This window comes from Branchiostoma lanceolatum, chromosome 1 (assembly GCF_035083965.1).
Source record: "Branchiostoma lanceolatum isolate klBraLanc5 chromosome 1, klBraLanc5.hap2, whole genome shotgun sequence".
NCBI lineage: Eukaryota > Metazoa > Chordata > Leptocardii > Amphioxiformes > Branchiostomatidae > Branchiostoma > Branchiostoma lanceolatum.
Genome location: NC_089722.1, coordinates 15,503,794 through 15,528,568, shown reverse-complemented (window position 1 = coordinate 15,528,568; position 24,775 = coordinate 15,503,794). Strand labels below are relative to the sequence as shown.

Here is a 24,775-nt window from a genome sequence, read left to right as displayed (position 1 = left end):
GGCAGGATTTTAGGTAAACACATTGGCTAGTTTCATTTCCAATTGGCGAGATATGTGCGAGATATCGTTTGTCTAACTATCATGATCTTTTAGAAGATGTGACAGCTCCCCCTGGGACCGCGCGGGAGCCCCGGTAACCTGATACGCTCCCTTACAGTGGAAATTTTTCCCTAGCAACGAACCATCGTGAAGAGAGGCCAAACCCTTACGCTAGTCCTAAGTCTCAAGGGATGCACACGACCCGGTCTAGAGTTTCTCAGCGGTGTCGCGTTGCGCATGGAAGAACGCGACTCCAAAATACTTCTGTTCACACTGGCGCGTCTACCTTCAGCCTAGTTTCTTTGCCAACTAACGCATGAGATGGAGACATACACAGTTGTGTCGTGCAGTTGAATGACGGCCAGATGGGCACAGCGTCCGCTTGCTGCCAGACCAAACAACCAGAAGACGATCGGCCTTCCTACAAAGAGCTATCGCAAACACGACTCAGCTCTTTACAGTCGTCGTACAACCAAACAAAAGAGTTCTTGAAACTATTTTTACTGACAAAGGATCACAGAGGGCTGTAGTAGCGGTGGTTGCGATCCCTCAGGAGCTTCTTTGGGCACTTTTTCGGGGCGCTCACGTGACCATGCTTACGTACAAACTTCGCTGAACTATGCACAGGAAGCAGTGGGCGTTAAAAATTAGGCAGCGCTGCATCGAGCCATGGGGAAGCAGTTTGGATATCTGTGGCCGTTCTTTGCCTTGTCTGCTATATCTATAGAGATCGGTAAGTCACGCTCCTTTTTTTGCTCTGCCCAGATGATGCGGGAATTCCCCGTGCAATGCAAATTGAAAGATGCATAATCGTTGCAAAAACTGAGACAAAACAAAATGGAGGTGGAAGACCGGTTGCAGGGGTTGATCACTTGATAGAGGGGGTTAGGCGATAAAGTAACGGTTCTTGGTGTAAAGATATCTTCTATGGTGGTCGTTTTTAAAGGTACGAACCGAGTACTGAAACTGAAAACCCAGACACTGAAAGAAAGTCAGTGGTCGAATGCTAAATAGATCTCTTGGACCACGTCACCATAGTCGAAACTTCTCCATACAAGGCTCTATCATCTGGCCTGTAGATTCATGTTACAGCCTTCAAAGTAGATATCTTCGGAATCCTGTATGTTACGTGATAAACATACAGTTGTGGAATAGATTTTTGTAAACAAACAAGTTGTGTAAGGTTTAAGATGCCGGCGTGTCCCCCTCCCCCATTGTGTGTCCATGCAAGGAGGTTAGTTAGAGATAACCTCCTTGGTCCATGGATCAAGTAGTCTCCAAGCAGAGGTTAGTGGAGAATATCGTGACCTTTTTATCCTCTGCCCCGTTTTTCGTCGGCCATCTCCAACACTAACTTGGTGGACATGGTCGACGAAAAACGGGGCAGAGGATAAAAAGGTCACGATATTCTCCACTAACCTCTGCTTGGAGAGTAGGATCGAGGACATTATAGAATGAATGAAGACCTTTATTGCACATTTCTGCCACACTTGGCTAAGTACAGGTCACAACAAAAGATAATACAAGTACAGTTAGCGGATACAAAAGAATATGACTATCATTAAATAAATTCTACTTCTCCTCGCTTTTCGGTTATAGTAGATATAAAAGAACAGACGTGTTTTTCAATGGGAGGTTTGTCTAGTCGCATTAGAAATATGAATTTTTGAACAGTACTTAAATGTGTGAAGTAGGGAAATAGGTTTTCTACAAGTTTATACAGTTCATTTCTTTCTTTGGTATATAATACACATTCTACCACAAAATGACATTCGTCTTCTATTCTATACTGTCCTTGCATGGACCAAGGACATTATACAATGTCCTTGCATGGATGAAGCTCGGGGTCATTCGTCGCGACCACTGGTGCCCCGTGTTGAAAGCTGGGTTGATCCAGCTGCGTTGACTGATTCTCGCACAGGAACGGCAAAACTTTTCACTCTGTCTTTTCACGTACGCAGTCTGTTGCAAGCCTGTTAATGTTATCGAATAGGCAAATGGTCAGTTGGACTTGGTGGTACTGTTAAGATACGACGAATTCTCTAGATGCATTTTTCCAGCGTAGTTAGCAACGCAATTTGGTTCAATGGACCGATATAAGTTCCTATGTTTTGTGTCAAACCAAATTAAACGGTCCCTGCAAGGTTTTGCATAATTCAAGACCTACCTATCGACCAAGCAGATGTTTGGTGAACTGGTGAAGTGTACGTGTGTCACGTCTTTACACGGAATCGCAGAAGACAGATTTCAGCCTTCCTGAATTTAGCGTCCTCCACCCCCCACCCCCCATGCAGACCCCCATACCATGTTGACAAAATAATACAGCGAGGCCATACTCTCCCCCTCCAACTATTGTGTAAGAGACTTGGAGACTAGCCAATGTACTAATCAGGTAGCAGACTCCCATGCACCACGAGACATCCGGCCTGCTTCCTGCACCATCTGCAGACAGCTCCCGCTACTGTTGTAGTAAACAACTAACTGTCTATTACAGAAATCCCCTTGTCTTTTTGTTCGAGATTCTTCCCTTTATTTGTTTGTCGTGTCTGAACGATGATCCAAGGGTATTGTGGAAACGTTCCTCATATAGTCAAAGGGAGGCAATCCGCATTGTTATTGAAGTTGAAACCCATCAGAAACATGATAGTGATGAAAAATAGCAGATACTCGGCCAAAAGTGATTTTAAGGGCAACCAAAGCAATATTAGGGACCAAAAATTGCAATTAAAAAAAATGCCTGAAATAGTTATGGTAGTGACATAAACTAACACTGTCTAGCACATTTGTGTAATAACTTCATACTTTGAGCATTTTAAAACCGTGCTAAAACATGCCATACGATGATCCCCTTAGTTTCGCGAGCCTACAAAAACCCCAGCGACGATTTTCAGTGAGTTCTCACATTACAACGAAGTTATATTTTTGCATTATGGTCGTCGTTATACATTGTGATAGTGTTGTTTGAACTAATCATGTATAGAAATTACTAAATAAATTGACTTTCAATATCCGATTTTCAGGCCCTAACTTTGGGTTGCCTTTAAAATGCCAACATGAGCTTTTTTTATAAAAAGCTACTTCAGTAATGTTTTGTCTGAATGTCAACTGAAAGGGGACGTATAGCATCCGCTTGCAAAAGCGAGAAGCAGCTCATATAGTGTAATTTTCTGGTAGTCGATACTAAAACTGCCACTAAAACGTCTCTCCATAGTTGGGTTTGTCAACGCCGATATCCAGGAGGTGTCTGTGAACGCTCTGAGGGAATCTCTGGAAGGACGTTTCGGAGTCATCAGGCACCACCTTGCGAACCCCTCAGGAAAGGCAGCGGCGAGGACACACATCAAAGATGTCTTCCAAGAGTACGGCCTGGACGTCACGATTCAGAACTTCACTGGACCAGGGGGAAACCGGGAGGTGAGCATTCCATTCAATGAATGAAAGAATGAAAGAATGAATGAATGAATGAATGAATGAATGCCGCTACTGCTCGATCAAGAATTTTGGCTGAAAAAAATGTAGCATCACTGAATATCGCTCCTAGCGGTTCTCTCCCCCACCAGCGTCCGCGGAAGGATTTTAAAGGATTCGTTCCTTACTCTCCAAGCAGAGGTTAGTGGAGAAGATCGTGACCTTTTTATCCTCTGCCCCGTTTTTCGTCCGCCATCTCCTCTGCTCCATGTCGCAGGCTCAAAGGACAAGGGGAGGAGTAGTTATTTGCGAAATGTGTCAAAGTCCCTCCCGGATCCCCATGCCCCTATTTCCGGCAATCAGTGATAGTTTTACGCCAGCGCGCTCGAAAAACGGGGCAGAGGATAAAAAGGTCACGATCTTCCCCACTAATCTCTGCTTGGAGAGTAGAGTTCTGTCACATAGACTGGCTAGAAGATATGACTAAGAAGATTATCTTGTTCTTGTTGAGACGAAGGCGTCGTGTTGAGAAACATGATTTTTTTACACCATTGCAGGAAAGTGGCACCAACATCATCGGCGTAAAGCGCGGGAAACTGAACGGAACCGCAGACGACAAGATCGTGGCTGTGGGGGCACATTACGACACCGTGGCCACCTCTCCAGGTGATACTTACTTTCATCAAGGAGGTTACAATAAGAAATTTTAAACCCCTTGCTTTCATCAACACCACACACATTGAGGTTTTTTACCATCCGTAAGTTTTGGGGAAGATTAGACATGTGTATGTACTAAACGCTGTGACGTAATCTCCAAGCAGATGTTGTAAGGGACGATCGTGAAACGTTACCATTTTCCCTCCCAATATCTAATTTGAGATAACTATGACTGGGTTTTAGGTGTTAATGATTTATTGATTTCAGTAATAAACAATACAATAGACATACAATGATGCATAGTTTGTATGGATGGATAGTTTATATATATAAAAAGAGACAGGAACAAAGTCACGGATCCCCCTATAGGATAACTTGTGTTCAGAATTTTAACGGCACAAGAGGTGCCGGAGACTAGATTTAACATCTTGCGTAAAGCATATACATGTATGTGAAGACTGCATTTCGCTAGTCTCCAAGCAGACCTACGGGTTGGCAAAGACCGTATCCAACAGGCAGAAGGAGTTTTCATAGCCAACCCAAGATTAGATTGCACTATAAGCTCCTTCTTCCAGTTGGATACGGTCTTTGCAATCTATTGGGTCTGGTTGGAGACTAGCATTTCGCCACTACTAGTTATACCCCCATTCCACTAGGACGGCGCTCTCGCGGCGCGCTCTCTGCGACCTCAAATTTGATATAGCGCTCAACGAATTTCGTAGATAAAAAACGAATATTTTTACGCTTTGTGTGTTTTGTTGTCTTTTCAGCCATACTTTTACATTTTGTATGATATTCCAATTATGAAATCAAGGATTAGACAAATCCGATTTAGGTCGCAGCGAGAGGGCAGCGCGATCGCTGTCTAGTGGCGTCGTGCGGTGTAACGGCTAGAACATTCGGCCGTCAAACAAGGGGACCCGAGTTCGATCCGCTGGCTTGCCCCCAGACATGTCTGGACATGCGCCCGGACGTTTTGCCCTATGCCCTGGCACAAATTTTCTCACTTCACTCAGGTGTAAATGAGTACCTAGCTTCGGTTAGGGACGTCCCTCGGATAGGACGTTAAATGGAGGTCCCGTGTTTGGGGAGAGCCACACCCCGCGCACGTTAAAGAACCCACCACACCTTTCGAAAAAGACTAAAGAGTAGGGGCATGCCCCGGTGTGCGATGGTCTAAACCTTACAGTCAGATCTGGATTGACATCTTGAAAAGGTGATAGTCTGTCACCTGTTATGTCAATCCTTCCACAAATGTGGTAAATCAGAATAAATAGTGGAATGGAGGCCTAAGCAGAACTGGGACCGTGTTTTAGGTGTCAATGATGACGGTTCCGGCATGGCGGCCTTGCTGGAGATCATCAGGGTGATGACGTCATGCAGCCAGCAGAACTACACTACCATATTTGTGGCTTTTGACAAGAGCGAAGGTTTGTTGATGACTTTTCGATTTTTTTTCCAATTCGTTTAATTTTTCTAGGATATGTCGAATTGTCGAAAACAACATAACTTAAGAATCTTGTATTGTGATAATATTTGGTATGTATGTAGGTGTTGGGAAAACGAAGGCCAAGGCTGATTTTGGGACCCTGGTATGTGACCTTGGTACTGCAGTAGAGCTTCCTGTTTTTTATCTTTTGACCTGGATATGCTATGGGTTTTTTTTAGCGGCAGATAGCTTTTGATATAAGGAAAGAATGGTGTAGTTTTCATCCTTCTAGCAGCTTCTTCTGGAACTGCAAGGGCATTTTTGTTAAAATCTTCCAAGCTGAATAACTAACCAAAAGGACAACGGATTTCCATGATACTGTTTTGTTTTGTTTTCAGTTCCCGGTGTCTCCCCCGTTGACGTTTCTGTCAGTCCCTGTCAGACCAAACTCGGGTCCGACGACTTCGTCTGCGCCTGGCTTCTCCCGTTCATCCAGTCTTCAGGAGGCCCAGAATTCCAAGGCATCTTCATGTTGGAAAACGTCTTGAACTATGACCCACGGACATACGTTCAATATTTTCCTGAACGGTTTCAAGTGGTGCGAAAACATAGATTCATGTTACTGTTATATATGTGGAAAATGGTTTAATAAGACTAAAAGAAAATTTTCATTTTGGACTTTAAGTGTACATTATGTAAACGTTGTATGATAAGATCATAGCCTGTACGTACCTCCAAGCAGATATATGAAGGGAAGGTCGTGACGTAAATATCAGCCAGGACGTTCAATCTTCCCTCACTGTATCTGTTTGGCAATTAGCCTTTATATACGGCCCTCTAGCAGTTTCCTATACGCTGTAGCCTATGAGTGTCATCCTAATTTAGTTCCAGGGCTCCCATACTCCCCCCTTGAACTAAACTAGGATGACACTCAGGCTAGCTCGCTGTAGCTACAGGTTTGCGTAGTAAAACCTTTGTTGGATCCGTTGGCATGTGTGGTGGTGGCCATCTTGAATTGTGATGTCACAGGGTCGCCATAACATTTTATTGGGAGGGGTGTTTTTGTGGTCGCTAGCGTTCTCTCGATTTTTAACAAATCGACACACATTCAACTCAAATATAAAGAAAAAAAATTCTATACCAATGCATATTTATAAAATGACCCCGTAATCGCTAAACTAACATAACAAACCTGAAGTATATGTAGCACAAATACTTAACTCTAGTTTGTTGGTAACTTGTCGGTTGCATTGCTGTTCTTCTGTAGATGTACCCGAATGCGTACCTTGACGCCGCTGCCTCCAACATGACGGGAGATTTCCTCATGTTGATCCACAAGCCGGACGAGGCCCAACTGGTGACCGCGTTACAACAGACATGGAATGAGACGTCCAAGGGCCCCGCTAGTGCCAGGCTACTGGACGTCACTGTACAGGCCGAAGGTACGTCAGAGCGAAGAAGTCTGTCGTTACATGCCGAACGAGCCGCTAGGGGGCCCACACCTACACCACTTCTTCCTTACATCACAATCTATCTGCCACCAAAAAAAAAAAACCCAAAAAAATCAAGACCATAGCACGCACAGGTCAAAAAAGGCCCAAAATCGACCTTGACCTTTGTCTCCCCAACAACCACCCACAATTCATCCAGAGGTTCTTGAGTTATGCTGATTACAATAGTCCGGAAACACAAACAGACAGACACGCACACACACAAACACAGACACGTCAAAAACAATATCTCCATTTTTCATGGACATAACCCTGTAAGGCAGCTTGTATTACAGTGGTATGGTTACAACAACAGCTTTTCGGGATCTACTTTAAAGTCAAAGAATGATTTTCTCCGTCTACGTTGCTACAAACGTCAGGATTTTCAATTTATATCAAGTTTATTGAGGAGTGAACTATGACAATTGTGTCCAAAAGCTTTGCTTGTGTTTTGTGTGGATTCTAATAACTATACTAGTAACCTGATGTGAAATTATCAATATGTTGCTGACAATCTAGTGCCATATCATATATATGACGAAACAAGGTAATCATAACTTATAGTGAATGCACAAGCACAAATGAAAGCAGGAAAGGATGTGCCGAATAGGACTTTTAAAAATCGTTAACAGTTTTTCTTTAATCTTTTTCTTAGGAAGAGCAGCAACTGGCTCTTACATCTTTGGGCCGAGTGACTGTCTGCCATTTTGGGCGAAAGAACCGTATTTTCGATGCGTGTCTTTGACAGACACAGGTTGGTGACTTACACAACTTTTTCCTTCTATAGATACTTATAGTCTAGGCGATTGGTGCAAAATATAGCTAGAATTGTTCAAATTGTGGTAAAAGCATGAAACTTGGTATGGTGAACCCCGAGTATGTACTTAATATTTTCAAGGGTGGAGCCAATTCGAAAAGCATGTTTCTTAGCAACGGTTGCTAGGAAACCAATTTTCCCTAAAAACTAGCTACATTTGTTTTTACTAGTTCTTCCGATGTTCTACGCTGCAGTTGTTTTGTTCGACCGGTAGAATTTGTATTTTCGTCGCTGAAATAGCTTACTATGTCTATGTTCCTAGCCGTGAACATAGATAAGGCCATGTTGATTTGATCACATGGATGACATCCTCTGGGAACCCCAAAACTGATGCGAGCGTGCGAATAATATTTTTTTTTTAAACTTGCATTAATTATTATGAAATTTACGTGTCCAGGAAGCGGTTCAACAACTGACTAACACACAGAGTATGGTGCAGCGAATAATAGATTCTTCATTTTCACTTCTTCACATCTTCTTCTTTGACTTTGGGCCTGATTTTGGCATTCTACGATCTAGAATCGTTTTCCATCTGATGTTTTAAAGAAAAATTACGGCATATATTTGATCATTTTGCAGCTGCTTTGTGTGATTTACACTATAGTCGAAAACTTTTATTTATTTTTGGAAATTGACGAAAATTGATGCCATCCATATAATCAAATCAACATGGCCGAACATCAAACACAGTACCGTAGGAAATAAGCATGAGTACGAATGTAAGAGATGGGATAGAATAAAGCAGACGCTAGATTTTGTTAGGAGCCGTACTCTCATTTTGATATTTGTATTGTCAATTTTTTTGCCACCGTGTCTCTATCTCGTTGCAACCTAATGTCCAAGCAGATCTAACGGTTGCAAAGACCGTATCCAACTGGCAAAATGAGTTTTTATTGCAACCGGAGCAATAGAAACTCCTTTTGCCAGTTGGATACGGTCTTTGCAACCGTTAGATCTGCTTGGAGATTAGTTATGACCGGCTTTTGCCTTTGGAGTTTCGTCATAAAGTATTTCTAAACATACTTCAAGTATTACAAGAAGTCCACGTGTGTTAGAATTGCCATGCAAGTTGAAGATCATGGTTGCCTCAAAATGATGGAAAAAATTTGGTCAGGATGAATTTGGATAGCCTCTCTACTAAACTGTTGAATTTCAGCTAATTATCGAGGAACTATGCGGCAGTGCTACCACAACCCATGTGACAACGTCACCAGCATCACTGATGAGAAGTTGACCTTCTTGGCCAAGGTCACGGACTCTGTTCTGCAGACGACTCTAAGACTCGCTCAGGTCAACATGGACTCCTGCTCTGCAGGTGAGTAGAGGCTAATCTCCAAGCAGATCCAACGGCGGCAAGACGTCAGATCCTACGGGGGCAGACTGGATATTGTTTGGCCCATGGATACTGTCGTTCTGTCACGTTGGAGATTATCTAGAGGCCACACAAGTTTTATATGCAATATGTGCGTTCATGTCTGTAGGTTATCATAAGGCGCAGTTCTTTTAACCTTTAGCACACTTAAGTAGCCGTTTGGCACCCAATTCCCTATTGGTTACAGAGTTAGGCAGCAGGGAGAAGGTTAAGCCCTGTCACGCAGCACGAACACCGATTGGTCGACGAGTCTGCAAGCTCTAAATGGTATTTTTGGCAGTAATACGACCGGTGTTCTCTCGATCATCGCACGATTTTATGGTAGCAGAACACAGTTTTTATCCGCGATGCGGGTACAGAAAGTAGTACGGCTAGATTCTTGAAGGCCTATGCTGCGTGTTATATTATTGTTTCGACTTTGAGTCTGTATGATTTGGATTGTGAAGGTTTTCCAAAGCGTGTATAAATGCGCCTCATGACGTAACTGTCTTCTCGGGTGAGCCGGCTGCAGTTTTTTTACCTCCGCAGAAGGGCATTTCAAAGAGGGCGTCAAAACGCGATACGCCGACAGAATTGTTTTATTTTTTGCGTTATTTGTAGGTTGTACCCTAAACTCAAACATATTCGTTTTTCGTATAGTTTTCAAGTGCACCGCACTATATTTTTTACCAGTCAGAAGCCAGTCACCTTGTGGCTATAAAAATCCCCATCGGCCGAAAACTGTGTTCTGCTACCTTAAAGATCGGCCGGTGTTCGCAGGTCACTGAGCCCCATTGAATATGATATAGTAGATTTTCAGGTGAAAAATACGCAAAACTCTCTATCTTTCTGTCGAACAACGAATACGGCCGAGGCTCCTCAACTGTGCGACAGGGGCCTTTACGGCAGGTACAGGGAAGTTTTGTGTTTCTATTCATCGATGTATGATCTCTATATACGAGGGGAAGTCAAAAATAAATACTTTAAGTATCGTAGCAGGTTCATATTTTTATGAAATGAGTTGAAATTTGGCACAAACGTTAAGAAACGTATCGTCTTGAAGCTGAAATATCTAAGGGCATTTCTTTCTGACTTACCCTCGTCGAAAAGTTAGTGACTGCCCATTACGTCTGTCGGAATAGATATCTGATCATGAGCCATACCTCCTGCAGACCAATGTAGAGACCTCCACGACCAGTGTCCGGAATGGGCCGCCCAGGGGGACTGCGGACAGAACCAGGGCTACATGCTGGCGGGCTGTAGGAAAAGCTGTGATACGTGCCATCAAGGTACTGTAGCACTGTGTAGAACTATCATATGATACCTTAGGGTAGAACAATAGGAGGAGACCGAGAGAGGTCCCGTATGTAGTGTGACCTAGAAACGAGGAGAGAAGAATTGTAGCCAGGTTTACGTTGAGCCTTCACGTTGTGTTGGACCGTTCCGTCCCGTAGATAGAGTAGCCGTAGATCACGTACACAGTACGAGGGCAAGTCGTCCATTGTCACAGTACAACAACAAGGTCACACACCAGGGGGTCCAAACTTGACCTTGACCCTTGTCTTCCCACGATCTACCCACATACCAAACATCATCACAATCGGTCCAGCCGTTCTTGAGTTATGTTGACCACAAAAATCCGGAAACACAAAAAAAAGCAAGCACGCAAGGAGCACACAATTGCAACCACACAGAAACTACAAAAACTATACCTCCATTTTTCATGGAGGTAACAACATGAAATACGCGGTATAGTGATTAGTCACCCCACTTCACGTTGATGGGCGAAATGATATACAGAGGACATACACTTATCTGCAGTACTGACATTTCATATCTTTATTCAATCTTACATTGATACATAGCATATCAGCACATTTACACATTTACAATTTCACAAATATACAGTGCACAATTACATATTGTTACTGGGGCCATTCCTACTGGCTTTTTTGGCTAGAGTGTGTTCCCAATTTGACTGACAATTTGCATCCATAAAAAGTTCATTATGATTATTGTATATTCCTGAGTGTATTCTGGTCATTTCTTGAACACAAAGATGGGAGTTAAGAATCTTCGCGCCATATTTTCGGTTTTATTTTTCTCCTTTTTGTTGTTTTGCTTAGATTTCTGTATGGACTACTATCACCGGTGTGAGGACTGGGCAGCGGACGGGGAGTGTGATGAAAACCCCCGGTACATGATGGTGTCGTGCCGACTCAGCTGTAACGCCTGCGAAGTACCGACATCAGCAACGGGTAAATACATGTCACATCTGCATACCGGTCCGTGTCTTTACCGAAATGCAGGAAATACACCTTCGAAATACACGTGAAGATGGGTGAAAGCTACCGAAATACAGTAGGATGTTATGAGTACACATCACCGGTTGCTATCTGTTGGCACAGAATAATGTATTTATGGCCCTGGCAACAAGGGTCATGGCAGAGGAAAAGACAGAAAATACGCGGTCTGGCCATGGGATCGCACAGTCGCATATTTTTCCGACGGGATCGCGAAGTATTTGTTGTGGATTTCTTGTTCACATTGTTATGTGATACATCGTTCTATGTCGAAAAATAGCACCCTGTGATGTTCACCCATCAAATCTCATTTCGAAGGTGTATTTCGTGCATTTCGGTAAATACATTGACCCTCTACATACAGTGTGGGGCCGTGGGCGTAATGGTTACGGCTCCCTGGCGATTGGAAATCATGTATGTCAGTCATAACGGTTTGATAAGTCCCAACCCACAGTGGAACTAATCCGAATTGTTGACGAATGCTTCGACATTCTTCAAGAAAAGCGACCCTCAAATTCAAAGGTCGAGGTGCCTGCGCCGTCCCTTTACAATACTAATATCCAAGCAGACGTAAGTGGCTCTGGATTTTTTTTAGCGTCTCTTCTCATTTTCATACCTTTTTGAAATGCGAGAAAACACGTATCACTAGAAGGAAGTACGAAATGCTGCGAAAAGCCTAGTATAGTTTCTTCTTGAAATTAGTCTACTTTTTTGTTGACACTTTCGACAGAAAAAGAAGAAAAAAATGCAAAGGCTTTTTTTGTTTTGTTCAAACGGTGGTGCCTAACGTTTGTGTCTATCTTAGGTTGTGAGGACAACAACGTTTTGTGCCCAGCCTGGGCGTCTGATGGAGAGTGTGAGGCGAACCCCACTTGGATGCTGGATGAATGTCAGCTTAGCTGTGGTTCCTGTGCAGTAGGTAAAATACTTGTTTTGAATACAACCTTCAGACTACTGCTAACACGTCATTCAGTTATGATTAGGTCCCAATTGCGCCGGTGCCCGCAGGGGGTGTAGTCCGGCCCGGCGGGGCCCCGACGCCACAAATTTGTCCCGGTGGATTGCCGGGTACGGAGAAGTGTACCTCCCGATGTTCGCACGATTAGCTCACGGCGTCTATTTGTTACCGGGTCCCGCGTTGATTTTAATTCCGAGTTTAAATGATTCGGGGTAACGTACTCATTCTAGAAATACCCTCAACCCGACAATTGTCAGGGCTAGCATATAGAACAAGCATGTGCAAGCCGACAATTGTCGGGCTCAGCAAGACGAGGCCAGTGGGCTAGAATGTATACTATGATATCGATATCATTATTATCTACGATCTATGACCAATCTTCATCATGTGAATCACTGTTGCATTGTGCAGAGTGCAAGCCTGGGTTCAAGGGATTCCGTGGAAAGTGCGAGGCCAGCCGTGTGTACAAGTTATCGATCCGACTGAAGTCTCGACCGTTTTCGGACGACCTCAAAAAGAACCAGAGCACGGAATATGTGGCTTTGGCCGCTGAGGTCACAGACACCGTCCAGGATCTGTTCCGGATCTCCAACATCTCGGAGGTCTTCCAGGGGGCCACCGTCCTGGGTTTCCGGGCAGGGAGTGTGATAGCTGACATGAAGGTTTGTTACTTAGCCTTAGCTAGCTGGACCGGAGCAGAGAGATGGCGTATATATTATTGTTCATACATGCAAGTCTTTATCAGTTAGTATTCTAGTTCTTGTCCTGCTTCTCAGTCTCTCTCTATCTCTCTCTCTCTAAAAGAGTTAAGGGATGTACTAAGTTTAGTATCATATCATGCATTAGTAGCATTTCTAATAGAAAACAATAATGTCACATCGTCAACTCTTCCCCTTAACTTATTTTCTGAAACACGCACGCACGCGCGCACGCACGCACACACACACACACACACACACACGCGCGCGCGCGCGCACGCACACACACACACACACACGCGCACGCACACTCTCTGTCTGTCTGTCTCTCTGTCTGTCTCTCTCTCTCTCTCTCTCTCTCTCTCTCTCTCTCTCTCTCTCTCTCTCTCTCTCTCTCTCTCTCTCTCTCTCTCTCTCTGTAGAGAGTGTACGTGTGTGTGCGTGCGTGCGTGTTTCGGAAAATAAGTTAAGGGGAAGAGTTGACGATGTGACATTATTGTTTTCTATTAGAAATGCTCCTCATGCATGATATGATACTAAATTTACTAAAACCCTTAACACTTTCACTTGATTTCCAACCCCTGATAGTCCATTCATTCCTTACAGGTTCACATCCTGCAGACAGCTGAGGAAGGCCGGGACGAAGTGATAGCGGCGTTCGGTGAGGTCCTGGAGTTTAAAAACGGAACGGATTTGAACATCGACTTGAACCTGTTTGACGTGACAGACCTAGACGAGTGTTCGGCCCCGGAGCACAACGACTGCTCGTACAAAGCGTCTTGTACAAACACGGTGGGTTCATTCACCTGCCAGTGCCGGGACGGGTACGAGGACCAATCGGCCTCGCGTGGGGACAACCCCGGGCGGCTTTGCGTGGTGCCCACGGGGAAAAGCAAGGCGGTGTGGATCGCCGTTTGTTGTGGAGTTTTACTGGCCTGCATCGTAGTTGGTGTAGTGATCTACAAGCGTAAACAGCGGAAGAACGCTGAGAGGGAAGCCATCATTCAGGGCGACAAGGAAGCCATCATACAGGAACCTTTCGACGAGGCACACTCATCCCCCGCAAGGAGCACACCCATCCAACTTGGTCGGATGTCGTGAAGGCCTCGAAGTCTAACACGAAGAGCGCCGCCTACCGACGCTATAGAAGAATGGCAAAATCCAGTTCGTTAAAAATGAAACAAAAGATAAACGTAGACCGTTTAAGTGATTTCCCGAATTGAGCCGATTTATTATATACAAATTTAACATACGAATATTTCCTAGTTAAACGATTTCCTTGGTAATATTTCTAGATATCAAAGATGTTACTTATCAGCGATGTGTCAACTGTGGAAAATGTGTCTATAGTGCTCAAAATTACAAGTGACGACGGGCATGATGGTATTTGTTTTCTTATGTGTTTGTTATTTTTACTGATAGAAATAATCTGATACAGCCATGGAAAATCGCCAGAATTCAAACAAATTCATCAAATGGATCGCAGTTATAGCTGCGAACACACAATCAAAAACAGTACCCCTAACTGACCTCCTTCCCGGAGGTAATAAGAATCAAGCTAACTTAATACACGCCCCATTCTTATTTTCCGGGGCAATTGTTAGCCTCCTTTGCAGGTTTTTCGGCCGACACCGGCGTTTCTTTTCGGCGGGAGCGCTGACTCGTGATTTTCAACATATCGGGGCCAGGTTCTTTTTAGTTTTGCTGGAGAAATCCATGTGCCGAACCGTACTTGTGTCCAGTGCTCGAGTTGGCCCTCACATGGTTTCGGCCCATGTCTTGCCAACGAAAGATTAAGCAATTGACCTTTTACCCCCAAGCCTGGACATGTTCACTGATAGCATCCATGTCAAATCAAATTCCATACCACGACCCTATCCAGGCTATTGTACTGAGCATCCAAGCTTACGGATTGAACGTAAGAAGAAAGTCAAGGAGGGAAGCAGTGTCTCGACTACGGAAGCTGTCTTTATCGTGATGTCTGTGGTTACGACAATGTTTGTCGCACTCATCGCTGTGTTGGCCAGCCAAATATCTTCCTCGTGGTCATCAGGTGAGCCTTGGTTTGTGTATTGTTAGCTTGTGCAAGGGGCGTTCTCTCATTCATGACATGATTATTGTGGGCTTTTATTACAGCGAGTGCCAGACGTAAAATAAGATACCGCATTCACTTAATTCTTTCAACTCCACAGGTGAAATCTTGTAGCTTGGAGTCCAGCCTTACTAGCTTTATTCCGCGAGGAGCGGAGCTTGGGTAGCGGACTAAAGCTGATAAGGCTGGACTCCAGGCTAGAAATCTTGTGCTATTTTCAAAATTGATGAATTACTAATTTTTACATTACGCAGTGTCTCAACTGGCGATGATTTCATATTCCAGACTGGTTCGGAGCTCGAATGGACTTTACCCTGCCAGAAACGCCCACTATGTATGTCGTGTAGAGTAGTTGATGAGATTTCATGATCTTTTAAAACGACTGTAAACGCATGGGTCTAATCGGTTAGAAAAAATCTGATAATCTGAACCGATTCGATGACTGAACGGGGGTTAATCTCCAAGTAGATCTTCGGGGCCAAATCATGAAGGTTTTTGACTCGGTCCGACGGCTTCAGTCCCCGTCACGTGGCTGCTCCGGATCATAACCTCACGCACTCCAACCACTAGGCTAAAAGGTCGCGACCCCATTAGGCTGAGCAGTTGGTGTGGTGCTATCACTGCTGCATGATAGTCCCTGTTACATCTCGTATTGTTGGTGTCATGGCTTTTTAAAAGAAATTCTATACATTCTATAAGGGCACGAGTTGTTGTACCGACTGGCAATGTATAAGGGCACGCTCCTCCGCAGCGTCGAAAAAAAAGATCAAAAACAGATCGTCAGCTTACCCCACCCAAATAGCGTTGGAAGCCTTTGTGTAATACGTGCAATACATAAACAGATCGTGGAGAATGCCAAACTCCCTAGAGCTCCCTTGGCAAAGTAGGGTCCTTGACATAACTCCCCTCAGCGCAATGTAGAGAGGTAATCTTAACACCCTAACAGCGCCAACGATAAGGTAAATCTCCGTTTCTTATAAGATAACACACTTGAGCAACATTTTACCCCCCAAGATAGCGAACTTGCGTATTGTTTTCAACGTGTTTAGTTAGAAGAAATTCAAATAACGGTTAACTACCAGTGTAGAAGGTCGCCCGTTACGTACTTGTGAAGTTGTGTACACAACTACGCGCGGAACAAGAAAAGCACAAAACAAAACAAAAAAGACAGCTGTGAATTCCAGAAGTTTATTTTGTTGAGCTTGATCGGCAGTTGATGTGACATAATTCTAAGCCCACGATTTAAACCTATGGCTTCTTCACGGCCCTGGGTACGAGCGTGGTATAAGGGAAAGTAGGGGGACTTTGACCTTTCCCCTGCCTTTCTGAGACATTCTCGACAGTCCCGAAGTTCCAGTTGCCTTCCCTCGTTCTGTGATGTAACCATAGTTTTGTAAGGAATAACCACCGCTTTTGTAAGGAATTACTAATACATGTACAAGGGCCTTCGCATGCAGTACAAGCAGTGCATTTACCCCATAAAAATCGTTACGACTGAACAAGAGAGCACGTGGTCTTTCATTGATCGATGTGTTGTTTATTACGAGTGGACAGCTAAGCAACGTCACGTTCAAACTGCTTGTAAACCTTGGTTCTAATTGCATTGATACACATTCTCACGTAGTGGGTAACACGACAAGGGCAAACGGTCTACGCGTACTGGGGATTTTGTTCCATGCTTTCTTGTTCTTTTACCCTATCAGTATCCAGTGTACATGTTTTTTTGTACAAGTGGAAGGCGCTACCATCCTCCATATCGTCGATTTTAGTCAGATTTTCCGTTAATGTAATAGGTTCTGCAACAATCAATGACGTTTCCGTGGAAAATCTGAGGGAATCTCTGGAAGGACCTTTCGGAGTCAACAGGCACCATCTAGCGAACCCCTCAGGAAAGGCAGCGGCGAGGACACACATCATAGAGACGTTCAAGCACTACGGTCTGGAGGTCACCGTGCAAAACTTCACCGCGCCGACCGGAAATCCCAATGTGAGTTATGAGTAATTGTTGTTCAGTCAAGCTTAGAAAGTTTCTTTCTTTTCTTGACTAGAAATCTAAACAATCGTCGGATCGCCTTGATTAGCTGTTTTCTAAGCTTACAGTATAATGCACTCCTGTATATCTACTGTGCATACCTGGGGGTGCTGCACTAAAGATTCCTCAAACCCACTGCTTTTCAAGTGGTAGATTTATATAACCCGGCGGATTAATATTAATGTAGGTTATCTAGCTTATCGCACTTGAACCGTTCAGTGAAAATATTTCTTTAAAGCTTTCAGTCATTTATTATTTATAAATGTACTTCTATCTTCAGAACTGTCGGATGAATGGTCTGTTTATGCTGTGCGAAGTGCTTGTCAATGGTGCTGTACCTTGATGATGTATGCAATTGAAAGGTTACCACGGTGTTAAGCTAAACAAACGCGAAAGCTTGAAACACAGTCACTGGACTATGGCGGCATTGATATCGGAATTCGATTAGAATTTTCTAGGCCTGACTGTGAGATAATGGGTTAGTTGTAATGCAAAAACATATTATTGTTTGTTTAACTTTTCGCGGATTTTTCTTCTGAAACGACCATTAGGGAAACGCCGGCACCAACATCATCGGCGTGAAGCGCGGGAAACTGAGCGGAACTGCAGACGACAAGATCGTGGCTGTGGGGGCGCATTACGACACCGTGGCCACCTCTCCAGGTAACCACCAAATAAGGACATGATACAAACATGTACGTCACTGTGCTTTAGAATCCTCCAAACTAAAACTGTAAGCCTTCTCTGAGCTGAGGCAGCGAAATTTGCAAGCTATAGTCTAGTCTGCAGTTCAAACGAAAACTGCTAGATGGGCCATGGATGTAGGCGGCTAACGATTCAATCAGCTCTTTGGACAATGTCTTATTTGAAACAAAATCGATTTGCAACGATCGCACGTGTCGCAAGCGAAAAGAAAGAAATGACCATTTTTTTCTGAGGCCAATAGCTACCTATAGAAAGAAAATCATCAGAATATTCTGTCAATGAAGAAATATACTAGAGACAATAGTTTCTGAGATTCAGGTAAATTCAGCACTAACATCTGCATTTCGATTGGCCAAGGGTGCAAATTTCATAGTTCTTAGAAGGAGCTTTTTTTTTCTTTCTTTTTGTATCATTTCTGTTTCCTTTGTCTTACGCCCGTTATCTGACGACGTAGTTCGTACCCACCCACAACAGTCCCCACTTTTGGCCTATCACATTCTCTGTTCCAAACCGTTTTACAGGTGTTGATGATGATGGATCTGGTATGGCGGCCATGTTGGAAATCGCCAGGGTGATGACGTCATATGAACAACAGAATTTCACCGTCATATTCGTCGCGTTCGACCATGAAGAAGGTTTGCTCATGGATACTGCAGATTAGCCTGGACGGTCCAGCCTTAGTTTTGGCTCACTTCGAGGGTCGGCTATCGGGCCTTGGGAGCGGGCCAAAGCTAAAAATTCTAACAAGGCTGGCATCGACTCCAGGCTAATGGCAGATCAATTCTTCAGCATAGGCGCCATTAGTGTAGGCTTTAACCGAAAACTGGTAACAAACTAATAATTTGTGTACTTGAAGGATCGTAGTAGGGTGTGTGTAAGTGACGTCACAGTCGCCATGCAGCGCTGGTTGATGGAACCAAGGAACCATGAATTGAACACCATTGGTTGAACATAGACGAGTAACGCCTTTCAATTTCTATGTGTGTACAGTCAAACCTGTATTAGCGGCCACCTGCCCATAGTGGTCACTTTTTGTCGGTCCCTTGGATTTTTCCCATTGACATAAGCATTAAGAATTAGGCTATAACGGCCACCTGTCCAACGCGGTCGCGGCCAGACGATTTTCAGTCCCGCGAGTACAGTAACACTGTCGGTAACGGTCACGGCGCGCCGGTAGAAGCCGCATCGCCACTGCACGCCGGGTTCAAAATCTTCATTTTTTCACGCAGTTATCAAATTTATGTGGATTCAACTGGATAGGATGATAATAAAGAAAACCAGAATGTTTTATCTTTGTTAGAAAATCCATGGTTTGACGCGAAGTCAGTATAATTTTCTTCACATGGCTTGCGTTTGTACATCGTAGCAAAATTGACCATTTCTGTGCATTTCGACTGGACAAATATTACGGTAGCTTTTTGGAAAATACAACTCGCACATGTAGCTGATGCAGTAAGTTCGGGAAATGTTTGAATGCCGGCCCAATATCCGTTTTCCCCGGTGCTCAAAGTCAAAACGTGTTTCGCGCAATTTTCAAAATGGCGCTGATAGTCAGCAGCACCAAGGAGGTTGGCAGCACAAAGGTCAACGGTAGACACCACTGTTTCGGAGGTATAATGCGCTAAATTTATTTTGCTGCAAAGTATCACTGAGGATAATTACTTTACCAAAAGCTTTACAAGAATATTAATAACATTAATATGATGTAAGATTTGGGCTATTGCAATTTTCTGAAAAGAATAAAGCCATCAAAAGATCGACCTTCTTCTGAGTACCCTATTAGCATAATGGTAGAAGCTGATAATGACAAGCGGCAAGTGAAACAACAACAGACTAAGGGAAACTATCGCCACGATTTTATGTTTCAAAACGGTCGAAAACTAACAGTAAGTGGCAACTGAGCAACATGTATTTTGTTCCTAACTAACTAGGTGGTAACAACAATCGACTTTCTAAAATGTGACTTACCTATGCAATGTTTACATGTGTACTGTACGGTGAATAAATGTATCTCAGTGGGTACTGAAAATATGTGTCACTCGTAGTCATTATTAATCAACATTTTCTCCATAGCGGCCACCTGTCCTTAGCGGCCAGTTTTGGCCAGTCCCTTGAGTGACCGCTATAGACAGGTTTGACTGTAATTGTCAGTCGAGGTTGTAATCACGTGCACAAATTCAAATTTATCTGGCAACTTCAGTTTAACAATCCAGCATGGCTGACAATATTTACGTCACGGGTCACGTGAGAGAAACACATAAGTCAGCAAATATGAGCGCGAATCATTACTGCTGGTGTATTGGAGAAGAGAATAGTTCCAACGCACTTTAAACACTTTAAAATAACATTTCACATTCATTTTTGATGCAGATATTCCCCACCCGAGCGTTGCTATCGGAACCCCGTGTGAAACTGATATGGGATCAGATGACTTTGTCTGCGCCTGGCTTCTCCCGTTCATCCAGTCTTCAGGAGGCCCAGAATTCCAAGGAATCTTCATGTTGGAAACCATCATGAACTATGACCCACGACCGGACGTTCAAACGGTTCCTCCACCATTCCAATTCGTGCGTATGCTACTGTTCTATCATCCCCAAAATGTGATGTTTTTTTGTGCTTTGGTGATGGTTTTGTTAATATTGGTTAGGGATGATTTTGGATTAGTCTATCAAATCACGGGGAATATTTAGGATTTTGCGTTGGGGATGGGAGTGAAATATCCTGCGTTTGCACGCAAAATGTAACATGGCTTTGTTATCATTATGTTCCTTGTCAGTTTCAATGTGTAACGTTAACGTTAGTTCACGTAAAACCGGGATTTTTTCGATACGACTTACTTGAAACCAATCTGGCAGAACAATAAACCATCCTTTTTTTCTGTTATTCTGTCAATATCATGGATTACCTTTGCATTAATGCTATATATGTTATATTTTGTCTCCTAGTCGTGCTGATACCATAATATTGTAATTTGAAACTACCGCGGCCGTCCGCCGCACGCAGAATGACGGTGCTCTCGGACAGGTGCTAACATTTATTCGGTAGAGAAGATTCGTCATTAATATCTTGCCGCTAATTAGCTTTTATATAGCAGCTTTTGTTCCCACATTGCCTTGAAGAGAGTTCTAAGGTCATATAAACGTATCGAAGCAAAAAAAAAAAAACACAAGACAAAACGGCGATAGCCACCGGTGCCATAGCGCACACATCAGGCCTTCGGTAACAACACCGTCATGGCAACGTGTACATTTATTCATATCGGGACGTTAGCTGGATGCCGTACAAATGGTAATACCACTATGTCAATGTGTTTCTGCTTGTGCTTGGAGCAAACTTTGAGGAAAACATCGCCCTCAGTCCACTATCACACACAGCATTTAGACAAAAAAGTGTTCCTCACAAACCTTTGTCGTCTGCTGAATAGCAGGATTATGGGTAACAAATATGGTGGCGGGAAAAGGCCGTAGTGCCGTAGCCATAGGTAGCAGCAACAAAGTGGCGTTTTTGATGATTGATCACGCTTAGAGTCCATTTGCAGGTTAGCAAAAGAGATTCTAATACGTTTTCGTGTAAATAATTGTGTTTAGCAGGAAGCGGATGTGACATTTGTCTTATAAACCAGCGAACAACCATGCAGTGTGATTCTCCCACGAAGCCCTCGGACTGTGTCAATAAGGGACGGAGAGTTTTTGACGTCGCCATCTTCGAATGCATGGCTATCGAAGCTTTTCAGACAGTGTTCTGAATACGTTAGTCTGTCAGGTTTGCATTGCTGCCGTTATAACTGACGTTGCATCTAGCACATATCTCTAAATACACCGTTATTAAAAATGACGAGTTTATATCACTCCGCGATTTTATGTGAACCAACGTTATATTCCCTGCAGGTTTTTCCAAGTGTTTACCAGGACATGGTTGCCTTGAACATGACGGGAAGTTTCCTCCTTCTGGTGCACAAGCCTGACGAGGCGGCAGCGGTGTCCATGTTTCAACAGACGTGGGGAGAGAGAGCAAAGGATCCGGCAAACGCCACCACTTTGAACGTAAACGTCCCAGTAACCGGTACGGAAACTTTGCTAATGCTTGCTGAAATTAACCTTTCGCTCTCTGCTGTAGCCGGTTGGCACCCAAATTCTATTGGTTACAGAGTTAGGCAGCAGGGCCTAGGGAGAAGGTTAAGATGACTATTGACATTATAATCAATTTGGCCTCTCTCCGTTACAAGCTTGGCTTCTGCGTTCCTCAGGGATGCTGATGTCACGCATGGTAGTGTACTAAAATTACAGTCTGCATCATTTTGCGTTAATTGCCTAAATCTGGTTCACCATATGCATGGTGTCATCCACCGTGATAGAAGTGTATTGTACTAATACGAGTGAGTCGCTTGAAGTTTCGCTAAGTGGCGGTTATTTTCTTTGACAGGGAAACCAGCTGATATAGAGACAACTACGTACTACGAATTCCTGGGCAGAAGTGACTGCGTGTCATTCTGGGTACGAGAGCCCTACTTTCGATGCGTCTTTGTGACAGACACAGGTTTGTGGATTTCATGATCATTCAAGGGCTTCTCTCTCGAAAATATAGCTAGGAAGCTGTGTACGTAGCTCTTTATGTTCACACTGAAAACCTGATACAGTAAAATACGATTTGATATTGATTATGAAGGGCTAATTGGCCTGCTTCAGAGGCCGGACGGTAAAGCCCCCCTTTCACTGTACCCGCGGCACGCTGGCGGCGTCGCTGAGGCCGATCGAATTGACAAAGCGCTCAACGAATTTCATCGACAAAAACGAATCATTTTAAGCTTTGTGTGTTTTGTTGTCATTTTAGTCATACTTGTACGTTCTGAATGATACTCCCATTATAAAGTCAAGGGTAACGCAAATCCAGTTTAGCATGCAGCGACGCCGCCAGCGTGCCGCGGGTCCAATGAGAGGGGGGCTTTAGTCGTCAGTGCATGGGGAAGCCTCAGGAGTTAAACCTCTGTACCTTACTAAAGAACCCAACACACTTGTCGAGATGAGTATGGGTCCACTCCATGTGTTTGACTGATCACTAATAGTTGCTGCTACATCATTACCCCCCCCCCCCCATTGGAAGACACCTGCTTGAACTTTTAACGAACCCTATTTTCCTCCTAGCTAATTACCGAGGAACTATGCGGCAGTGCTACCACAACCCATGTGACAACGTCACCAGCATCACTGATGAGAAGTTGACCTTCTTGGCCAAGGTCACGGACTCCGTGCTGCAGACGACCATGAAGCTGGCTGAAGTCAATCCGGGTTCTTACTCAACAGGTTAGTCATGATGTACTGCAACTTTAACTCATTTTAAAGAATAGAAAAGGCGTTTATGTAATTTATGTAATCAACTTGACAGCACTGAAAATCAAATTTTTTGTTAAAGCAGAAAATAGTGATTGTTGTAATTTTTGTAATCAACATTACTGAAACGTAATTTTCTTGTTAAAGCAGGAAAAATGGATTTATGTAATTTCTATAATGAACACTTTATAGTTTACGTTAGTTATAAAGGTTTTCGTTACAAGATAGGGTAGTAACAGTCATCGGCAATGTCAATGTATCCCATACGATGCAACAGAAAATGGACCAAACGCCATTGCAACTATGTACCATGAATGCAATATAATCATATAATACAATCACAAATTATGAAACTTCATCAATTTTCCTTAGGCGAGACGTCAGCTGCTGTCCGCTTTGGTGGCAGTTCCATGACGTCACTGATGTGGGTGACCACAGCGTGTCTCTTATCCGTACTGTTCCACCACTGAAGCGCCTAGAGTGAGTGACGTCATGGTGGAGGGGATGATTCCTCTAGCTCTTCCACCTGCATCCCAGAATGCATGTAGCTAGCTGACACAAATATCACGGAATCTTAAACGTAAGTGGTCCGTATTTTATGTGATATCGGAGGAGGTGATACTTCGTAAACAAAGAATAGGATGACTAAAGATGTTCATGTACAAGTTTACTGGTACAACTTTCTTTAATACCATAAGAACGACGTCTTGGACGATGTTTCGCTTTCATAAGAAATTATCAATGAATGAAAAGTTTAAATGAATACTGTGCACCATATATTCATACCCTATACTTTATAGATACTTCTTACTAAAGAGGATTGGCTTTTTCTGGCCCCATGTGCCACATAAGTAGATTATCTTGCTTCTGTATCTCCAGATCTTTCGACATTTATATGGATTTTTGGTATTGCTTGTAATTGTATATCATGCCGAAGGTTTATACGAATACAGCTTTACTGTATGGTTACAGACATGTGTTATTTCTGTTGTCTAGAATAAGTCTGTAAAATGATGCTGACGACTTAGAGGCAGGAACTCCACGGATTGTTTAGTAGTATGCAAGAAAAGTAGGTAAAATTTCACTCTAATGTACACTGATGATTACTAATACAGAAGTGGAAAATATGCCGCATATTACTCAAAATTAGAAGTGCTGATAGGCATGGTTGTGTTGTTATTTTTGACATAGAAATACAGTCTGTTACAGACAGTATACTCTACTAGTAGTTGCAATCTAGTTGGAGTCTTACTTGTAAAAACAATGTTTCGCCGTACAAGTCAACAGTCTTACTTATAAAAGCAATGTTTCGTTGTTCAAATAAACAGGACATAGGGATGGATCAAGAGAGTAATGATGGGAATGGATCACCTAGGTGTATTGTTACGTAGCTTAGGTCACCGCTGCACGTAGAGGGGTAGTCCGGGACGGGCCCCGAAGCCAGAAATTTGTCCCGGTTGACTGCTGGG

The 24,775-nt window shown here is 43.5% G+C and overlaps 2 protein-coding genes across 2 annotated transcripts; both read left to right on the top strand.

Annotated features, from left to right (window-relative positions):
• Positions 1 to 234: 234 nt before the first annotated feature.
• LOC136437105 (uncharacterized) lies at positions 235 to 14,536 on the top strand. Its single transcript, XM_066431585.1, has 13 exons — positions 235 to 772; positions 3,251 to 3,453; positions 4,005 to 4,113; positions 5,421 to 5,534; positions 5,932 to 6,131; positions 6,801 to 6,975; positions 7,679 to 7,777; positions 8,997 to 9,155; positions 10,364 to 10,480; positions 11,318 to 11,449; positions 12,300 to 12,413; positions 12,864 to 13,114; positions 13,757 to 14,536. The coding sequence occupies exons 1-13, from the start codon at positions 709 to 711 to the stop codon at positions 14,249 to 14,251; spliced, it is 2,232 nt and encodes a 743-aa protein (XP_066287682.1). The 5' UTR covers positions 235 to 708; the 3' UTR covers positions 14,252 to 14,536.
• Positions 14,537 to 14,642: 106 nt separating this feature from the next.
• On the top strand, positions 14,643 to 24,534 carry LOC136444711 (uncharacterized protein YfbL-like). Its single transcript, XM_066442439.1, has 9 exons — positions 14,643 to 15,203; positions 17,036 to 17,229; positions 17,826 to 17,937; positions 18,501 to 18,614; positions 20,350 to 20,546; positions 21,867 to 22,041; positions 22,402 to 22,515; positions 23,121 to 23,279; positions 23,679 to 24,534. The coding sequence occupies exons 1-9, from the start codon at positions 14,978 to 14,980 to the stop codon at positions 23,774 to 23,776; spliced, it is 1,389 nt and encodes a 462-aa protein (XP_066298536.1). The 5' UTR covers positions 14,643 to 14,977; the 3' UTR covers positions 23,777 to 24,534.
• The last annotated feature ends 241 nt before the right edge of the window (positions 24,535 to 24,775 follow it).